Here is a 20,969-nt window from a genome sequence, read left to right on the forward strand (position 1 = left end):
CTCAAGACAGCCATAACATTATGATTTTTTACAAGTGTATGTACACTTTTGACCACAACTGTACATCTGCATTTGTCACCTGCTGACATGTATGTTGCAGAACAAGCTGCATGTGAAAAAGCATCTGTTCAGTGACACAGACACGGACAACGCCCCGACAGATGTCAGCTGGCTGAGAGAGTCAGCCAGGAAGCCCAAACCCCAAGTCATCAAGTACTCCAGACAGCCACAGATCAAACCCAAAAAAGTCCCTCTGCAGTCTCCAGGTCCATAGCCTTTAATTTATTGCAGAAAAGCTCAATAAAAGAATGCATCAGTGATCCTATACATAAAGCTTATTATATCATTTGGTATTTACTTAACAGACATACCCCCAGATTTACAATCATCTTCAAAAGTTGGGAAGGACAAAAGCAAACTTACTCAGGTAAGACGTTGCAGCTACTGCTCCACAAACTGCTGCTGCTGCTGTACCCCACGTTACCACTGTGTGTCACTGTCGTATAACGAATCTGTGTTCATAGGAGGCCTTGGATCACCCAAAGGCAGCGAAGCAAGCAGCAGTCAGCAGAAAACCACAAGCTGCTTCAAAGAGGCCCAGGAGAGTGGCAGCCACCTCTAAGAAGAACTACAAGGAACCAGATACAGATGACAGCCAATCGGAAACAGAGACGCCTCAGCCACCCAAGGCAAAAGAGCTTTTTCTATGCCTCGTGTTTTGTGTTTAAGCAACTCATCTGAGCAAGTAGTGCAAGCTCATCTGTGCCAAATTCACAGAGCTGTCTGTTGAAAGCATACACAAAGTCGTGACTACTTTGAGCTTTATAAAGTTTTATGACATTTTTATTAACGTTTTGGTTATACTGTGAAAATAAATTATTTTAAACTTTCTAAGTAAATAAATACTCATAAAAGATAGGGATATCCAGCTTTCAGGTGAAATTTTATTACGAACCGATTCACTACAACCCCTACAGGTGAACTTAATGTGACCTTATTGAAATTTCTGAATGCACAACTTTGTGTTCTTTAACATCCTGTGTAATGACACATTTCATAACAAGTGTTTGGTCCATGAATCAACCAGTAAATTTACAGATCCAGTCAAAGTTTGTATTTGAACAGTCCTCCTCATCAGGCTGTTCGCATTTTGACATCATGAAACCAAGACAACACCTAACAACTAATTAGCAGTACCTCATCGTCTCCAGGCTTCAAACCGCATATCCTCAGATGGAAGCGGCCACTGAGCTTTTAGTGTCACAGAGTGTCGTCAGCAGGTTGCAACAGAGAGACTGGAGCGGTCACAGAAAGCCGTAAAAGTGGATGTCCTTTGGGCACACATCACACTGATGACTGCTTCATTCTGGAACTGTGTGATAAATCCCAGGAATGCTTAAGGAAATGTCATTTTAGACCATTCAAAACTTGACATCCGCATGGTCTGTGTGCTAGATGAACCAGAAGGGCACCTAAACACACCTCCAGGTCAAATTGTCTTGCATTGCGCAGGGAGCATGTACACTGACTGGTCAAGGGACCATTGGGCCTCAGTGCTGTTCTCTGATCAAAGTCGATTCACGCTTAGCAAAAATTAGATAATAACGATGCTGGAGGCGACAAAAGAACGCTATGCATCAGCCACTGTTGTCACTAAACGAGCTTTTGGTGGTGTTACAGTGTGGGTATGTGTGTATAGTCAATACAGAACTACTGTACACTTGGTGACAAACCTATATACTGCGAATTACATCCATTCATTGTAACTCAGCATGAAGAACACAGGCCTAATTTCACTTTCATGGACAACAGTTCTCCAGCGCATCGAGGTTGTGTTATTAGCGATCGGCTGCTGGAGACTGGGGCATAACCTCGAATGGAGTGGTCTGCACTTTCTCCAGACATAAATCCCATTGAAAACCTATTGGATCACCTAAAACTTTGTGAAGACTCATGTCCCTCTGTACCCAAAACCTCAATAACCTAAGGACCACCACACAAGAATTACCTCAGCAAACAATAAGTCAACTAGTGAACAGAATGAGACGTCGTTATCAAGGTGTTGTTGATGCTCAAAGGCACACGAGACGTTATTTAGGGATTGATGTTTTTGTTGCATACACAACTCCTTTGTTGACTTTTTTTCTGTGACATGAAGAAATGACCATTGCATTGTTCTATTTAAAAGCCTAGTTTCATTATATATCTTTATAGGGTGAACTTTTTGCACTTACCATAAATTTCACCCAAAATCCCTTTCTTTTTGTGAGTGTTTTACTAGTACGTGTCAACCCCAGTACTTTAGTGAATGGTAAATCTCAACTTGGGTTTTTTCAGATTTGACAAAGTGCTGTTTTTCCTTTAAAACAGCACTCCTCTGCCGATAATTTGAAGAATTTAGAAAAGACGAAAGAGGTTGCGCCAACAAAGAAGAAAAGGACTGCGAGCAAACAACCAATCAAAATGAAACCACCCACAGAGTTTGTGTTGGATGTGTGTCCTTTTTCCAAAGAAGAGGTACATACATTTTGTTTAATTTCACCCACATTAACTGATGATTGTGCATAAATATTCATAGTTAGACATCACAGAAAGAGCTGAATAATAATACATTTTGGTGTGTCTGACTGTTTTATTTGTTCTGTCGAGCAGCAGTGGAACAAGGAGGAGAACTGTGCAGATGATCCACCGATAAAGAAGAGTAAAAAAGACCTCTCTGAGCACCAGGCAGACAAATACAGGGAGGCCGATCTCACAAAAACAGACCATAAGGTGAGAGTTCAGTTATAAAAATGAAGATTGTGAAATAGGATTTATGAATGAAGCTTTTTAGTTGATACTAGTTTACTCTAATGACTCAGTAATCCTAATGGTAAAATTCCCCAAATAAACAACCCTCTAATAAAGTACTATATTAAACAATGATAATGGGTAATTCATGAGAAATAATTTAATCTTTAATTTCACATTTTTGTGCAAGAAAAAAAGAAATAGAGGCCACAGTGGAACTGGAAAGTATAACGCTTCACATTTCCCTCATTTGTAATGTTACAGCCTTTAACTCTACACACAACATCACATAAAGACAACATGAAAAGATTTTAGAGATTTTTGAAAGTATATCAAAAGTAAGATATCATATGTTCATAAGTATTCACAATCTTTACTAAGTAATTTGTTGATGCACCTTTGGATCCAATTACTGTCTTATCTAGTATTTAGCAAGAAAAAAAAAAGATAAAGCTGAAAGAAAACAAAAAAAAGTTTAGTTTGATTTGATCTGAGAAACAAAAGGTTCAATGTCTTTTTCTTTTTTTTCATAATATGTGTTAACAACTGTTTTCAACCATTTACTTTTTTATGTATAAATAGTTTGGTATTTCATGCTTACAGCTGTCCAGAATGAATAAAAAGATTATTTCCCAACAGGTTAAAGCGGGGAACATTCTCCAGGAAACTTTGATGTTGAATAAGAAAAATGTCATCCCAGGTCGAGAACAAACAAGTTCTTTGAAGGATTCCTTGGCCGCCTGCCAGACCTCTTTCTGTCCGTCTCCTCCTTTCATTGAAAAGATGAGATGTAAGTTGGAGAGGAAAGCTCCTTACCAACTTCAGAGAGAGACAACAGTCTTTTGACTTCTTTGACATCACTCGAATCTTTCATGGTTAATCAAATGGTTTCGTTACATCACATAGGCCACTGTTATATATATTTTTCTGGCCCTTTGGCAGTTCTTGAAGTGGAAAATGATTCAGATCATTCAAATTGGCTAATTTGGGTTCATCTGGGGAATTGTAAGGTTTTACTCATTTTTACAGCATGACTAAATTAAGTGGAAAGTTCGTCATTCTAACAGATATAGCTACTTGTGAATGTGATCCATCTCAGTCTTTAAATCTGTAAATAACATGGAATGTTAATGTTTGCAATTAGGTAATGACGATGTGTTTCAGAAGTGGGGTTAGAGTATTTGACGAGAATAGTTGCACATAACATGTTTTTTTTTTTTTTACAAACAGCACTTTTGCACCTTATGGTATTTATCTTAACATTTTGTCATTGTGTATGTTCAGTTGAGTCTCAGTTTCCATGTGGTGCTTCTTCACTCCAAACGATGTTATGCTTTCCAAACCCTTAACCGTAAAACAGTGTGTAGAAAGGGTGTATATGTTGACCTTTTGTGCTCCAACCAATATCTGAAGCCAGCTGTTAGAACATCTGTGTTTGCTTTGGACCCTCACAGCCGCTGGGAGGTCAGCACCAACCTTGGGTTTGACCTGCTCCACTGTCCTCAGCCCACGGGGATCCCCACTCCCTACCTCCAGAGATCTATCCTGCCAGGGCACCCCCTCTCCAATCCAGCTGCTACCCAAAGTTCGCTCCACAGTCAACAGCAAAGGCCAGCGTAAGCTGTCTTCTTTCTATAACGGAGAACAAAACCAGGACTATTCGAAGACTCCGTCTGTCCCGTCTGCCTGTTCACTGGCAAGTCAGACCCCCGCACCCAGTCCCCCCACTGGACTCACTGCTGCAGAGGTTGGTCAACCTCCTAACTCTGAAAACGTATGTCACCCTCAAATATTCTGCATCAAAAGTTAAACAGTTGTTGACTGTGTTCTCTCTCCACTTTGATAATACTGCTCGTGGTTGGACTGAGCCATTTTGTTAGCTCCAGAAACAACCCAATTTACTCTTAGTCAAATATTTGCATAACCTGGAAGCTCAGGCCTGATAACATACTCACAAATTGATACAGATGGTTGTCGAATTCTCAGAGAAAGCAAAACGATTATCAGTGCATCTGTGAGAGAAGGTAGTAGAACTTTAGGATATTGAGCAATATCTAATAGATGGGGAATGCCAGCCATCTGTCTTCGAATTCTAATTAAGAAACTAACAAATTCTGTTGAAATCAACCAACAGCTGGGTAGACCAACAACAACAACAACAAAAAAAAAACATGGTGGAAAGGAAATTGTTCAGGAAGGAAAAACCTGCAAATAACCTATACAGACATGTAAGACTCTGAAAAGAAGAAATGTTGCTGTTTTTAGATTCTTAATAAGAAGTTATAAATTCAGCAATTTACTGATATAAATCACCTTTTTTTCAGGAATATTCTATATCATTGAGTTTTACGCTCCAGGTAAAACTTTCACCTGTGATGTTTTATTCCAGTTGTCAAATGCTTCTTGCAACACTTCATCTTGGCAATTATTCAGCATCTCCCCTCTCAGTCTGAAATGTAGCATCTTCATGTGATTCACATACCGTTACCTCACGTGTAAACCGCCGGCGTTAGTTGACAGCCGTGAATCACTGGAAAAATGTATCAGCTGTAAGCTGTTAAATAACTGAAGGCCGTCCAATAGGTGAGCTGGAATTCCCAGAGGTTGAACTCAAACAAACCGTGACACTTTAGGTAGAAACACAAAGGTTCTCTTTTAAGACTCATTATTGTAACAGTTATACACACATCATAAAGTAACATGAGACCATTTAGCTAAAATTGAAACTAGACCATTCAGAGGGAACGAGTCGTTTGACGAGTTAAAAAGAAAATCGTGTAGTGATTATGTAGGATATTATGAACAGTGAAGTAGCACGATTGAAATATTCTTTCGAACTCCAGGCTGATAATATTACTGTTGCACTTCATCTGCTTCCTACTGCCCTCATCATTCCTTGTTTATAATCCACAGCAGACATTTGTAATTACAAAATGAGCTGCAATATTGCCTCACATCGACGATTTGTCATAATGTTCTCTGGCCTTAATTGTTTGTTTCCAGATTCTTCCAGTCCAGCAACATCTGTCCCCAGTGCCTCTGTCCCTTTTGTCTCCATCCACACAGCCACTCTTGACATCAACTCTTCTGGAGCTAGACAAGCCACCAGTACCGTCTGCCCACCAGTCACCGCTCCCTGGAGTCGCCTTACCCAGTGGTTGTAACCTTGACCTCAGTAAAGTGTCCTCAGTTTCCCTGGGCTCCCTAAGCCAGTCATCGCCAAAGTCGTCAGTTCTCAGCAGAAACATGAAGGAGGTTTTTATCTCTTTTCCTGAGGATTTTTTTTAGGAGTGCACCAATTGTAGTCTTTTTTGGCCGATCCCCGATTGCCAATTCCGATTTTGACCGATTTGTTTTGTCTGACATATTGCTAAATATAGTAATATGTCAGACATATATAGTCAGACAAATATAGTCTGACTGTATAGTCTGTCTATACAGTGGGGTGACTATTGTTAATTGCAAATATTCAGACAATCAAACCTCTCTAATGGGATAGAGGAGAGGACAGTGGTTGATTTTTTGACGTTTGCTGAGGTAGATAAGATTGGGGGATAAGATCAGATTTTTTTATTTATCTTTGCAGGGTTCCCCTCAGAAAACTTGCTAAACCTGGTGCTCATGGTGCTGCGGCAGTCATCCAGTCACCCCCCGTGTTTTTGAGTTAAAAAATATTTAAAGTTGACAAGAAATTTTAAAATATCATTTGAAAGTTATACATTTTTGTAAGACTAAAAGATTAAAAAAGGCAGTGTTGTAAAAAAAAAAACAACTAATAAATTTACAATGCTAAGTCTGGTGGGGGCACAAGTAAAGCCTGGTGGCCTGCCAGGCTTATAACACACTGAGGGAAACCCTGACCTTTGTTTTATTATATTTGCCTGCGTCTAGAAAATGTATGAAATTTAATTTAAGAGTTTTCCAGATCTGGTGCTTATTAATATAGCATTTGTATTTTCAATTTTTCTTCCTCTATCCCATTGTCTTAAAATAAAAAAGCATATATTTACTCTTTATAATTTGTAAAACATTGAGAACTTTTAATGTTTAGACTATTTGTAAAAGTGTAGAATTTTGTCATTAACTGAGTAGGAAACCCTATCTTGGATGTTTGTAGATTACTGAGTGGACTGGACAATTTAAAAAGTGGAAATGGATTATTGTGATATGACCATAAAATAAGTGCCTAATGCATCACTGTTGATTCTGATAGAAAACACCGGTCACTGACAAGAACCTTGAGCTGACACAGCATTTCGTCTCAGGTAAAACGTTCTTATTTTTCAGTTCGTTAAGTTGCTAACAGCATAATGTGTGCACCACAAATAAATCGTTGCTATGTATTAGTGCAGAAAAAGAGAAAAACAATGGCTGCTTGATGCGTGGACGTGTCTTTTAGGACCAGCTCGCAAACGCTGCATTTCATCATCCAGTAATTCAGAGGAAGATGAGAAAGAAGAGGAGAAGAAGAAAAGCAAGATTAGAGGCCAGCGTTCTCCTCGAATGAAGCCAAGAAAACTTTTCAAGTCTTGTAAGCCATATTTATCATTCTCACCCCCAAAAATAAATAGCTCTTTTGCTAAAATACATTTAAAAAAAAAAAAAAAGCCAGAACACCGCTGGCAGTAATTGCGCATAAAAAGGCGTGTGATCAGGTGAAACCACGAGGCCTGTCATTCTCTTAAACACTTGAACTCTACAGTACATGATGAAATAATGTTTTCACCATGATTTTACCCAACATTTTATTTTGGGGTGTAGGCAACTTTCTAAAAAGAAAATATATGATTTTGCAGTGAGAATTATGCAGAGAGTGAGACGTGTTCAGCAGGTTTGTGTTGGAACAACAAAAGCGATTCAAACTAGAAGTGATGTCTGGATGTGTTCTGCTCACAGTTGCCGAAGTGTCTGCGGTGGATGAGATGAGCCACATAAGCTGCAGTCAGTGGGAGACTGAAGACATGGAAGAGGATTCAGAGCTGCCAGGAAGAACTCTGAACCCAAATAACCTCTGTCAGCAGCTGAGCTCTGAGCTGAAAAACAAGTTCCAGGTTTACTTGCACACATTCATACACACGCACACACACACGCACAACAAAATAAGAAAATATCCTGTGCTGTGTTTTATGCCCAGACCCTTTCTGAAGCCATGAATATTCTTATAAGTCTTCAATTAACTGAGTTTATTTTAGAAAGCAGTGACTACCTTTAAGAATGGACTCTTCTCTGACTTGTCTTGATCAACTGTATGTCGTGTGATAAATGTTTTCAGGACCGTTGCAAGATTATGGAAATCTACAACAAACAATCTTCCAAAACTTTCCAGCAACACATCTCCTCTATTGGTATCCAACTTAACAAAAAAAGGTCTGTCCTGGGGGATTTTATGGTTTTCTAATGTATTTCTAACCTTTTTGTTAAATGCACAAACTGACTTGAAAATGATTTGACCTTCAGTACTATTTAATAAAGAAAAACATAGATGGTTGTCTGGCTTTTGTTTTATCAGTGCTCTAAATGTCCAGTTATTGAATATTCGCATGCTTCTATAGGCGCCAAATCCTCAACGTTCCTGCTTTGTGGGATAAAACTCTGCAGGCTTTTCTTCTTAGATGTATTTTTTTTGTTTGTTTTATTGTTTGTTTTCTGCTCTGCACAGAGCTCAGAGAGTTGAACAAATTCAAAAGGTCCTTTTGGAGGAGATCAAGAAGATGGAGCTGGACAACAACATGCTGCAAAACATGGAGAAAGACATCACCGTGGGTCACTTAAGCTTGTTTTCACCTGAAACTTGATCATAAAACTAACGTAACGACTTTAACATTGCTCATTTTAAACAGATGACAGCCATCATTTGGACCCTTCTTTCTTGCAGATATTCTGGAAAAAACAGATGATGACTTTCCATGGTTACCAGAAGCAGGAAACCAAGAGGTGAATTAAAGACTTACGTGTTTCTCTGTAGATGCTGAAAGAGTCATATTGTTCTTCAGCTACACTCTTCTGATCATTGATTGATTTTTGTTGTTGTTGTTGTTGTCTTTTTCCTCAAGCTTGGACTAAAATACCCTGTAAAACGTTGAACAACACACTTGTTTATTCAGTAGAACAAGGATTAAAGGGGTTGACTGGAAAGTCATTTCCCCCCTCTGGGCTATCATCAGAAACTAAATATGTCTCCCTCCAGCACAAGCTATTTTTGAAGAGATGTTTCCACTGCTATAACTAATAGGGGTTTTACAGATGATTTGCCTGTGTTCAGCGCCTGACTGTTATCCAGCCGGCACCCAGATTTATCACCATGGCTTATAAGCCTTATGCTTCCCAGGCTGTAACCAGCACACTCTATTATCCAAGAAATGTCCTTTTTGTGCCCTAATTTGTCAATTAACACTTGATTCTGAAGTTTTTGTTATGATGTGTGGCAACGTGTCCTTATGCACATCACTGTGCTTTCTGCTACAATGTCACTGTTCTCCCAATGTTTACATCATAGGCCTTAAAAACACTGCTAGCATGCCAGCTGATAGCAGTCATATGCATTTAATATTAAAAAACAAATTGCTATAATATATGAGAGAAAGGTGTTTGTCTCTATTATATAATCATGATTGGTCTGGCTTTTTTTCTGATAGATACCTATGTCCATTTTTTTTTTTTTTTTTTATTATTATCTCTCCTGCCAATTCGATTTTGAGCAAAAAGGACTTTTTTTCTGAGGAATTTAACATTTAAAAAAAATACAGCAAAAAATTAAGAAATTAAAAGATTGTGTCAAGACAGACACTTCTTACTTTGATTGATTTTTTTAAAATAATCTATTGACCAAAAGGTTGGGAGTTTGTAGTTTTGACACAGTTAGTGAAAAGACAGGAAAATGAATTTTTATTATTTTTCCCCTACCCTCACCAATTATTTATGGATCTCTGTGATCAATAATTATTTCAAATGTGTATTTTCCTTGGACACATAAAATTAGACACCACCTGGAAACAGATTGCATTTGACCATGTTATCATTATTGAATTGCACTCAAGTTTTTAATGATTTAAACTAGTTATCCATCTTGATGCCGTGTTGTGTGAGATTGTTAGCTTGTGTGTTAATTGTCATCAAATCCTGATAAAACGTGTGGTGACCTTATTATTATGCCCATTTAAATAAATTACTCAATTTAAAAAGTATTCACTTCTATACATAATTTTGAATTTGAAGTCATTCTGTCAACCGACCCATAATTTTTGCCATTAAAAATGTGTTATTTGCATTTTTTTTTTTTTATCTTCACAAACAGTCTTTTCCATTCTTTTTTTTTGTTTTTGTTTGTATGCATTTTCTTTCCAGAACTGATACACTGAAGAAAACCTTACAAAGTATCACTGGTCACAACTGGGATTATGAAGACGGGGTGTTCAAATCAGAGGTATGACTTTCACATACGTATAAATTGTATGATTTATTGTGTTTCTTCTCTGGTAATAATTGTGCAAGTCCCAAGAGGAGAAACTTTAGTTATAAATCAGAGTAGACCACTTCAGCCTCTTCCTGTCAAGGACTGTAATCTCTGTTTAACCATCAGTTTTAGTACCAGAAACTTTTACTCTTTTCTCTTCATGCCATAAATTCACTCACAGACCAAATTGTGTCTCATATCCATAAAATTTTTTTATACTGGCTGCTGCTTTCAGATGTGCCTGATAAAAAAAGACATGAAGTCGATTCAGGACAGGCTTCTCAGTGAAATGGTGAGTTGACACCAACACAGGTGACGCCTCAGCCTAAAAATCTGGCTTTCAATGTTTTACTTTTCGCTCTGCCTCTGAGAACATGTTCATTCAGTTAAATGGAAAAACTCCACACACCTGCGTTAAACACCAGGTTTTTGTCACGGAGCAGGATGGATAATTCCAGACCGTTTTTTGTGTTTTTTTCTCCGCACCTTTAGTGTGACATTTATTCTGTCCAAATCAAATGAAAAGCAAAAAATGTTAGAAAGGATGTGTGGACTCTGAATATCCACTTTAACATCCAGTGTTGTACACAGTATCGTCTGAGATGATTTATCATGTTCTCAATGATCTTTTCCGACGCTTGTGCGCTGCTCATAGCACGAGGGAGAGATCCAGAGTGTGAAGAGAGGACTACATGCTTTGTTTTTCCCCTGATGGATCCAGGTTTGGAGGTGACCAAAGGTTACCCTACACTGTGAACCGATGTGATTGTCAACATGTGATGTTGTTTCTACTGTGCTAGTATGCAATGTTTTTACTCCAGATTCTTTTGTTTTGTGTGGATGCATCCAGTTGTTTGAGAGCTGGACTTGTTCCTAATATGCATTGTGTTTCGTTAGAGATGTTTCTAAATTTCAGAAGAATGTTCTTTACTATCCAGTGAGAGCTAAAGAAAGTCCCCTTGGTGTTGGTGCAAACAGGGCATTAGCCTCTGCATGGCTTTAATATTTTTAAAACACTGTATTTATGTTTTAGTGAAAGATGTTTAAGTAATAAAAAACATAATCCTAAATGTATTTAATTGTTTTTAAACCTCTTGTTAAAGCCATTCTTAATTGGAAATAAAATCGTTTGAGAAATTAATACACTGCCCGTTCTTAAAAAACATGTATTTTGAAGACAGTTTTGAAGTAGTGCTTACAAAGGTATTTCTCTTTTCAGTGAAGACACTATCAGTCCCGTTCTGATTGACATACTGTATGTACAGTCAATATCAAATTCCTCCCCGACGCATTCTCACCCGACTTCACAGTCTGTACACAGTCCAAGTGACACATTATTCATCAGTTAAGAAAAGGTGGTCACATGCACTACTTCTTCCCACTACATGGATTCACACCGATTTGTCAAAGTAGTCCTTGAATTAGTACAAAAAAGAACGACAGGATTGTTTTTTTTTTGTTTGTTTTTTTCCCCTCCCTCTGCTCTCATCCTGAGAGTAAGAGGGTTTCCACCGAAGTCTCTTCCACCTGCCTGCTTCCACGTCGCACCCAGTGGTCTCCGGGACGCAATGCCGGCAAACATCCCTCCGTTGTTTCTCCCACACCCGTTTCTTCATACTGATAAATATGAGGGGTGTCGGAAGAAAGCTAAAGACACGCTGAAGACAATAAAAAAAAAAAGGCTTCAGGCTCTTCGATGTGTCACCACTGAGCTGGCGACAGGCAGCTTAAGGAAATTTCTACGCTCAGCATTTCTTCACAGAAGAAACTCTTCAGTCTTTCACGGCCGGTGGAACCTGCAAAAGGTAGACATGCTGTGTGTTAGTGCAGAGGATGGGAGAGGGTACCTTTGTCATCAATTCTGGCTGTGTAGCCATTAACCAGGAGCTATTTTTAAACTCTCTGGGTCACTGGTACAACCCACAGATCCTTCATTTGTAGACCAGCACAGCCAAGGACATTGTACCATTTCATTATTGGCTCTCTGATACTCTTAGCTCTCCAGGGGACAACCTCCCCTCCCCAGTTTAGACGCACTCCCATCTATCTATAGAGTCTCCTGCTCTATGTAAGGAGCACGGTGAGCTAAATATAGACTGCTGCTGCCCAGAATAGAGCATGCATGCATTACCAAACACACTAACACGCAGGCGGCTCAGAATACTAACCTAGTTAGGTGTTTGCTTGAGGCGTGCACTTCCATCTCTGTGCTCTTGAACTCGTTCAGCTCTTTCCGGATTGCAGCCTGTGGGGAAAAGGCAAAAAAGACCATTATCAGTGAATCCCCTAAAAAGCATCCTGAGCCAGTGAGCATCAGTGAACAGCAGGAGAAAGATATAATCAGGATAAATCATTTAAAAGGGCGGGGGATTCTGTGAGATAAGCTGATAACAGCGACATGAACATGCTGGTAGTCCTCAGTGATAGTCACGGAATTTGGGGGAATTTCGTAATGCCTGACCTAAATATTGATTTATTTATTTCTTTTGTACATCCTGAAGGTCACTTGTCTTGACAAACACTCACCTTGTCCGCCGCTGAGAGACGAGTCCAGGGCTTGTCTGCTCTCCTGTCATAGTCCTGAGCTTTGGCCACCTCCACGTAGTCACTGAAGCGGATCAGGATCTTTCTCTCCCGCAGCTCATCAACTGTTGGCCGCTGATTGAGCTGAGAAAGCCCACCCACACACAAAAAAAGGTCAAATTAATTTAACCCAATAAAAAGGTTATGCATGTTGTCGGTTATATATAAATTAACCAAAAGTGTTGTACCTTTCTGTTTAGTCGCTGTTTTATCTCCCTCCTCTCCTCCTGCTCCGTTTGATCGTTTCTTTCTGAAAAATAATAATAATTAAAAAAAACATTCGAAAAAGCTTTACATTTTGCTCTCAATGCAAAAAGAAAATCATGTAAATTAATACTTGTAAATAAAGTGTGCTTATTTCCTTAATTTCCAACACCTTGAGTCATAAATACCACAACAAATACGGTGAGACTCACGTTTTAAAATGTTTCGACTCTCCAGCTCCTCCACATTCGGTCTCTGGCTCAACCTCCTGCGGAGAAACACCAGAACCACGTTTTGAACCATGTTGACCAAATCTCCTCCAGCCCCTTTCCTCCTTCCCCTCTGTTCGTATTAAACAGGTTGCAGTTTCTTCACGACGCGCGTTCTCGAGAGGAATCCCCTATGTTTCCATCTCCCATCCAAACCGCGGCTGTGCTGCTTGGGCAGAGGGGCTCCCCACATTTGGAAGAGTGATGAACGGCGCCGATTTATCTCCGTACAGAGAATTTCCTCAAGCAAGTTTTATATTTCGGCGAGCAGCATCTCTGCGGCGGGAAAACTCCACTCTGTCTCGGCGGCGCAGGCACTCCTCTCTCTACTATCAGCCACAAGCGCTTTTTGAAGCGGGTCGTGATGGGGCTGGGACGGGGCGCGACTCCGCCAGTCTCCCTGGTTACTGCATGCATAATGTGTTGGAAGCTCCGCCCACTAAGGCTTCCCCCGCTTTTACGCTCGAGCAGGAGGGAGTAAACTCGCACCAGCGTAGTACTCTAACAGTAGCGTCGGTTTATTTAAATATGTGTCGAAAGTTATTTATTTTAAAAACATATAAAAATATTTGTTTTGTAAATAAATAAATAAAATAATACAGCAGCTTTAACCACTTGTTGTCCTGGAAGTTTAGTTTCCAGTTGTCCCTTCGCCATCAAAGCAATCAAAAGGTTCAGCTATGTGTCTGTGAGTTGGCTTTGTATGAATTATATATGTGAGCATCTTAAAGAGGTCAACATCAGACAGCCTGTGGGTTATACCCCAGCAGACCTCCAGAGGTGAAAACCACAAAGAGAGTTTGAATGCCTCTACACAACAGGACTCTCTTCATCCCCTCACCCTGGCAAACACTGGACTCTTATAGTTTGGTTCTCTGAAACATCAAAGTTAGGTCACATGAACTAAAACCTGGACGCCCATGATGCATACGCAAAAGTAACAGTCGTTTTTTATCTGTGTCTGCATATACTGCAGATGAGGACTTAATCTTGTCTCCATGGTTCTCAATCTGTGGCGCATGTTCTGGTAGTACTTTGGCTGCCTTCAGTGGGACTTAAAAGAAAAACCCAAATTATTCATACCCTGGTAGATATGGATTATAAGTATTTTTATTAAACCACCAACATTGTCTCTGACAGTAAATAAGACACCCGTCTCTTAGAAGACAGTAAAACTGTGTACAATTATAACATATTTAAACATTTTATTAAAAACATGGCATGCCAAAATTGTTTTTAGCCATCTCAATTATCATTAAGCATATTTATATGGTTATTTATTGTAAATCGAATTTTCTTTGAATTGCTGACCAGCTTCTCTCATGTTTCCCCTCAAAATTCATATTCCCCTCTCAAGTCTTGCTAATATCTCACAGTATTTGCAAATTATTTTTTTGATAAAGTTTGTATTGCCCTCTATTTCCAACCATTTTGATTCTAATTACCATTTTGCCATGTTGAATCCACCAAAATGTGACAGATCATGACCTCTTAAAAAAACGTTGGCTTTGAAAATCATCAATTTTGAAAACATCTCCCAGGTTGGGTATTAATGCCTGATGGGTATGTTCCACAGTAGATGGCCCCAGTTTGTACATGAGGATGGGGCAAAATGACCGGCATTCAACTACAACTTGGAATACAATTTTCATCTTTTTTTAAATTAACCGAGCAAGATGTCTGATATCTTCCCCTTCTCCCAAGAACAGTTTCTTCTCAGTGCTAAACAGAAAGTCGACTGTTATGTCTTCAGTAATTAATAAGCATGTAGAGATCTTTACATATCTTTACATGGTACAAGGTTTTGTTCAGCCTTCATGCCCTGTGTTCCTGTGATTAGAACAGGAACACAACAATCACAAGTGTTTGTAGAACGCTTTCGAAATCTCAAGCAGGAATTCCATTTTGTTCCTAAAACCTGATAAAAGGAGGAGCACTCATTGCTATCCTCCCTCGTCTACAGCTTCCCCTTTGATTAGATCAGTTGGATTTCATTGCTATCAAAAGATCTCATCAGGTGGGAATGATTTACAGCTCACGATTCTTTTGTTCCCCTCACTGACAAACGAAGAGAAAAACCACGGCGAAGCGCCTCGAATGCTGTTACATTCCAAACGTACAACAAACGGAAAATCACTAGTGAAGCCCCAGCGCTTATGAGCATCCACTGTATTGACCCGGTCGCTGGGTTGCTTAGCAACAGTATCTTGAAGACAATGGAGTTTTCCTGCAGAAGTCCTCATTTCTCCCTAGTAACACAGGGAGGGAGGGGGGGAGAGATTTCACCACCGCACTCCAAGCTGCGTGTGCTTTAAATGACAATCTGCAGCTATTTTTGGAAACATGCTGCTGTTTTCTTTTTTCTGCCTCGGCAGGAAAGATAAATGTGCTAACGGAGTTGCTAAATTTAATCAGCTTAGCAGCTAATTAAATTTGACTCGAGGTACAGTAAACTATTTTTAAACCTCAGGTAATTTTGTCACGTGTTTTGTTTAAACTGACACACTGATTGCATCGCAGGTTATAGAGTGAAAGTTAGAGATTTTTCTACGAGACGCAGAGAAAACACCAAAATCTTTTAGAGTTTCCATTTTTTTGATGTATTCCCCTTTTAAGTGAGGTGCGAAAGTAATCAATAAGTGCCCCAGTCGAGAGAGGTGTTAAATATCCAACCAACTGAGTGGAAAAAAACTGCATGTGGGCGGTTGTTTGGTCGTTAATTTAGGCTGCCAACTGCACCAAGAACATAAAATGTGCCTTTTTCAGCTTTCTTCTTTCTCGTAGTACTGTAGCAGGGTGCCCTGCCTCCTCCCACGCCGGTATTATTTCTGCTGATATAACTCCCCGACATTTGTGAGGAGGCAGCAGTGCACGAAGGTGGAATGCATTATTGAACTGTAGCAGGAGCTAAGATTAGAAACAACATGGCAGTGTGGCTGCAGAGCTGATGCTAGCTCTGGAGCTAAAGATAGAAAGGTCGTCGATCACTGACACCGACGGAGAGACGGTGTGTTATCATCCATCATCTGTTCTGCAGCAACACACAAAAGCTCAAAGGCAAAGAAGACAATTAGAGGTTGGAGCCGTGCAGAAATGTATTGGTGCTTAGTGTGTTCTTTTGTTTCTCACGACTGCCTCAGGGAGTTTTTTTCCTCCTTCAGTTAACCAATCTGAGCTATAATTAGAAAAGGTTATCCTCCACAGTTTTTCTTTGCAGCAACGTGGAATTAGAAAGCTGTATTATTCAAAGCTCCTTGAGTTTAGACTTCTTGGTCTGACAAAAATGAATATAAATCGTTAAATTATGTCCATATTTGCCACATTAGGTCTAATGCTACACTTCAATATTTGAGAAGTAGCCAAGATGTAAAGGCACTCGAGTATTAAACCAGAACTGAAAAAAGTTACATACTTACAGTACAAGGTAAGTTAAGTTATTTGGAAGTCTTGTTTAGGTTAATTTTTCAAATTCAAAGCATATCACTCTGTAAAAGTCTTAAAGAAGCATTTCTTTTATGAAACAAAAGGAGTGTATCAGTGTATTATGACACTTGGCAGTAATAGCTCCTTATATTAGCAACACATAGCCTTTTGTGCTGCTTTCTCGCAGATTTATCCGACTTGTTTTTATAACACTGCACTGCACACTTCAAATCATGTCTTCTTTTTAAATGACCAGAAAGGCGTTTCTTCCAGTGCTTCTAAGAAAAAGAGTAAGAGGCCATGTTATTAGTTGCCTATTAGACACCCGTTGGACATTGTTCTCTGAAGTGTGGGTGGCACTTTGTGCTTGGCTGCGAATGATTTCACAGCGCGTTATATAACGCTCTTGTGTGTCTCGGTTTGAAGCGCCGGTGTTAAAGAGCCTGAGTGTGGTGATATATCCAATCATGAGATAACTGCTGTCAGTCTGTGAAAATTATCCGGCTCAGTTGCATTGGGAGGGCGGGGGGGGGGGGGGGGGAAAATTCCACCTATGTCTTTACAAAGAGGGACAAAATGTACGTACACATCAATGAAGCTTCACGGAGGAAACGTTTCCTGGAACGAGTTTGCCGCACTTGTTGCCCCCAAAATAATCAGCAGAAAGACTGATTGTAATGTGAAAGTTTCAAGAAATGACGGTACATGTGTGAATTTCTAGTAATGAAAAACGTGTGATAGTCATCTATTTGGAAGATTGCCTACGACAGACGCCCCACTTCCTGTGCAGTGAATATTTTCAGCTTTAGTTAGACTTGTTATGGGTTGGTAGGTAACTTAACTGTACCGCAGATACAACAAAACATTCATTTTAGGGCAGGTTGTGCACGATACAACACTTTGGTAAAAAAAAAAAAAAAAGAAAAAACAGTTGGAAGATCCCAATTATTTATTTTAACTACACTTTAAATGGTAGATGATTTATGCAATTATGCATAAGCAAAGTTTTCAGCATTTTTATAACTTTCTTGCATCATCAACTACATAGAAGTCATTTTCAGATAACTTCAAGATGTGCTTAGTCTAGACGTTTTGTGCAACATTTGTCATTTCCCCTACATTGCTTCCATTTTGGTTTTTCTGTCACAGTTGAAACTTTTATCAAACACATTTCGATGTCAGGCAGAGATAATGCAGTTTTGAAACAATTATTTCATTTATTAAGGGAAATAGCTATCCAAAGATACTTGCTCCCTATGCCCACTACATGTTGTGCCACATTTGGAAGCACCAATTGCCATAAAGTGTTATATATGAAATCCCTGTAGAGAAATATCAAGTCTCTTGTTTTAGCAGAGAGCAGAATTCATGGCAACAACGTTACAGCAAAGCTTCGGACAGTCACACAGATGTTGGTTTTACACCAGATGTAACAGAACCAAACCTTCTAACAGGCTCACTATTGTCACACTAGTCCCCAGAATAATTTCCAAATATTTGGACGATCATCGATATGTGTTTCTGCCTGTGTATTCCTCTTGACGATTGCGCACTCGCATGGATTGGTTTTTGTTGTTTTTGCCTCTTTTACCTTTGTTGTTCTGGCTTCTTTTGTGAAGCTAAAAATTTGTTTGATGATCTGAACTGTGTGACAAAAAAAAATAAATAAAAATAAAAAATCCAAACCAGACCTAATCTGCAGGAGGGAGAACACGTGTTTCACAGCTCCATAGTTAGGAGCATCGCAAAGCTTCTACTTCTTACTTGGCAAGTTTCATCTCTATCTGCTGACGGATTTCCTGTCGCTCCTGATCACTCCGTGCCGGAAAGATATTCTTGTCCTCCAGCTCCTGCTTGCTCGGCCTGTTTCGTAGCTTGACGGCCAGCAGCTCCTTCCTTAGCCTGCGAGGAAGTGTACCTGCAACACCATACATGTCCATTGCACCGCCATGCCGAGACACAGGCTTAACTAGAAACCAATGCAACAATGCAGAACACCATGGCATCTAGACACAGGATGCAGTAAATACTTCTAGATTAAATACCACAATATAAAATTAGAACTGAAAGAAAAGATCAAATTGAAGCAAACGTTATAACATGACCTAATTGCTTTTTTTTTTTTTTTATTGACTATCGATGAAATAATGGTGTGTGTTACCTAATTAGATTTTCTGTATATTTAATGTGGGGGCGGGGGAGAACTCTTAGTCTTCACTAAAGTTCTTCTATTTTCTCCTCTAATATCATCAATGTAGAAGTAAATGCTCCACGGTTTTTGTGGTGTGTGGAGTGAGCAACATTATTATAATATAGACGAATACTGTCTCTGAAAATAAGCCTGGAAAAAGTAAGACGTATGGGATTGTGATGCTCGAAACTCAAATAATGTCCTAAAAAACATGAAACCCTCAAAAAGAAAAACGTTGAATTCTCCAACACACAAGTGCCTGCACGGTTGGGGGTTACACTTTCAGCAACCCACTACGGCTGTGTGAGACCCACCAGAGATGACGGACTCGTTCCAGCTGTCTAGGTCGAAGGGGAGGCCTGAGGTCTTGGAGAAGCACTGGTCCAGCCGTACGTTCTCCTTATTCTCCTCCGCTTCCTTCTTGGGCCAGTCAGACCCTCCGGCTCCTATGCAGCCGCCGGTTAAAGACGACATGTGTTGGTTGTCAGAGCTGCAGGAGCGAGACAGCCGTCCGTCGGAGCACCATAGCCTTGGGGGCGAGCCCTGCTCACACCCGTCGTGGACACTGAGGAAAACACGAAAGGACAGATGGTTTTTTATTGTGAACAGCGAAAGAGATATAGATACAACTGAACTGATCGGAAAAACACTGACAATAAGTGAGAGTGGCTCATGGGTCAAAATTCCAGCAAACTACTGCAAGAGGCTTGTGGAAGCCAAAAGAAAACATCGCTTCACCAGTCTGTGTCTGGACACAGAGGGGATTTGGGTCGAAACTTTTGTTACTTTGACATCCTAGCGGGGCCTGGATGCAGTTTTAAAAGCTTTAACATTAAGAATTGATATTGTGAAATTATTTATTTTTGCCTCCTGCTTCTAAAGTAGGCAGTGTCACGATTAAAACGCGTCTCATAAATTAGCAATCAGCAGCCGACTGGATAGTAGGTTTTACGGATTGGGGGGAAATCTATACTAGAAGAATATTTTATGAAAATATATATTTTTTTAATTTTTTGGGACGAACATGAATCTAGAAGGTCATTCTTCCATCAGGGACCAATTCTATCTTATTTATGTTCTTTTTTTAAACAAAAAATATAAAAAAAAAAAAAAACAGTAACGACTATCCATCCATCCATTTTCTGAACACCCTTGTCCCTCAGTGGGGTCGGGAGGGGTGCTGGTGCCTATCTCCAGCTAACGTTCCGGGCGAGAGGCGGGGTACACCCTGGACAGGTCGCCAGTCTGTCGCAGGGCACAGTAACGACTAAATAAATCATAATATGGAATATCCATAAATTGAAAACTAACCTCTCCTGTCGATTCTTGGAAGCAAAAGCCCTCTGCAGCTCCTCCATAATGCAGCTGGGAGGCATGGGAGGGTGGATCATATTACCCAGGTGTGGGGATCCCGAAGGGTTTGCCAGGGGCCCCCGTAGTGGCAGGGTCATCGATGTCAGGCTTTCTGTGGCCCTGGGCAGAGGCTCTTTGGGGAGGTAGGAGTTGGGCAGGTGAGTAGGGAGCGACACAGGTCCTGAATCTAAAAGGCACATAAATTAATGTTAATAATCATGCAAATCTCTCTTATTTTTTCTGAACTAGCTGTATTTGTGTACATATTTAGGATTCAGCTTTCAGTATCTTAAGGTAACTTTACATGTTTAGTTAACAGGTCTATGCATCAAACTATACCAGCTTCATGCCGAGTTTACAGCTTTTTGGTTAGATGCTAATTCGCCTGGTATTGTAATAGAAGTAAAATTACGGGTCTTTCAGAAATAACTTCACTAGGACAATAACTGTAAACACACTGGACAGCTTTCAATCTGTACAGAGGGAGGCTTACATTGACTTCCACATTCACCCCATTCTGTTCAGTAATGCCATATTGTCATATTTTATTTTTCATTATTTAGGATTATTCAGCTTTTAAAATCAAAATTCAGTCTTTCTTTTCTTTTTGTTTTCATTTTTAACAAGCATCAGTAACAACCTTCACTTGAGAATTAGAGTAGAGTCACTTGCAATTAACAAAAAAACAAAACAAAACAAAAAA

The 20,969-nt window shown here is 39.7% G+C and overlaps 2 protein-coding genes across 4 annotated transcripts in view; one reads left to right on the plus strand and one right to left on the minus strand.

Moving 5' to 3' along the window:
* LOC106945167 (synaptonemal complex protein 2) overlaps window positions 1-12,906 on the plus strand; it is a 25,381-nt gene extending 12,475 nt beyond the window's left edge. For 2 of the 3 annotated variants that reach the window (XM_015028639.1, XM_015028640.1), the window contains exons 30-46: window positions 101-266; window positions 366-427; window positions 525-689; window positions 2,371-2,517; window positions 2,653-2,772; window positions 3,430-3,580; window positions 4,245-4,537; window positions 5,794-6,045; window positions 7,004-7,055; window positions 7,190-7,321; window positions 7,687-7,841; window positions 8,063-8,157; window positions 8,450-8,549; window positions 8,666-8,724; window positions 10,135-10,213; window positions 10,479-10,535; window positions 10,899-11,677. In XM_015028639.1, the coding sequence (XP_014884125.1) occupies window positions 101-266; window positions 366-427; window positions 525-689; window positions 2,371-2,517; window positions 2,653-2,772; window positions 3,430-3,580; window positions 4,245-4,537; window positions 5,794-6,045; window positions 7,004-7,055; window positions 7,190-7,321; window positions 7,687-7,841; window positions 8,063-8,157; window positions 8,450-8,549; window positions 8,666-8,724; window positions 10,135-10,213; window positions 10,479-10,535; window positions 10,899-10,955 (2,142 nt within the window). In that variant the 3' untranslated portion in view covers window positions 10,956-11,677. Of the gene's footprint in view, window positions 1-100; window positions 267-365; window positions 428-524; window positions 690-2,370; window positions 2,518-2,652; window positions 2,773-3,429; window positions 3,581-4,244; window positions 4,538-5,793; window positions 6,046-7,003; window positions 7,056-7,189; window positions 7,322-7,686; window positions 7,842-8,062; window positions 8,158-8,449; window positions 8,550-8,665; window positions 8,725-10,134; window positions 10,214-10,478; window positions 10,536-10,898; window positions 11,678-12,754 lie in introns of those variants that run through there. The other variant, XM_015028641.1, reaches the window with a different exon arrangement.
* LOC106945169 (phosphatase and actin regulator 3-like) lies at window positions 11,396-20,481 on the minus strand. Its single transcript, XM_015028642.1, has 8 exons — window positions 20,225-20,481; window positions 19,228-19,478; window positions 18,487-18,640; window positions 13,243-13,298; window positions 13,015-13,076; window positions 12,770-12,910; window positions 12,412-12,488; window positions 11,396-12,039 (listed from the first exon to the last, which is right to left on the minus strand). The coding sequence occupies exons 1-8, from the start codon at window positions 20,464-20,466 to the stop codon at window positions 12,024-12,026; spliced, it is 999 nt and encodes a 332-aa protein (XP_014884128.1). The 5' UTR covers window positions 20,467-20,481; the 3' UTR covers window positions 11,396-12,023.
* Between the last annotated feature and the right edge of the window lie 488 nt (window positions 20,482-20,969).

The sequence above is a fragment of the Poecilia latipinna genome, unplaced genomic scaffold, assembly GCF_001443285.1.
Source record: "Poecilia latipinna isolate Pla-1442-1.1 unplaced genomic scaffold, P_latipinna-1.0 Scaffold131, whole genome shotgun sequence".
NCBI lineage: Eukaryota > Metazoa > Chordata > Actinopteri > Cyprinodontiformes > Poeciliidae > Poecilia > Poecilia latipinna.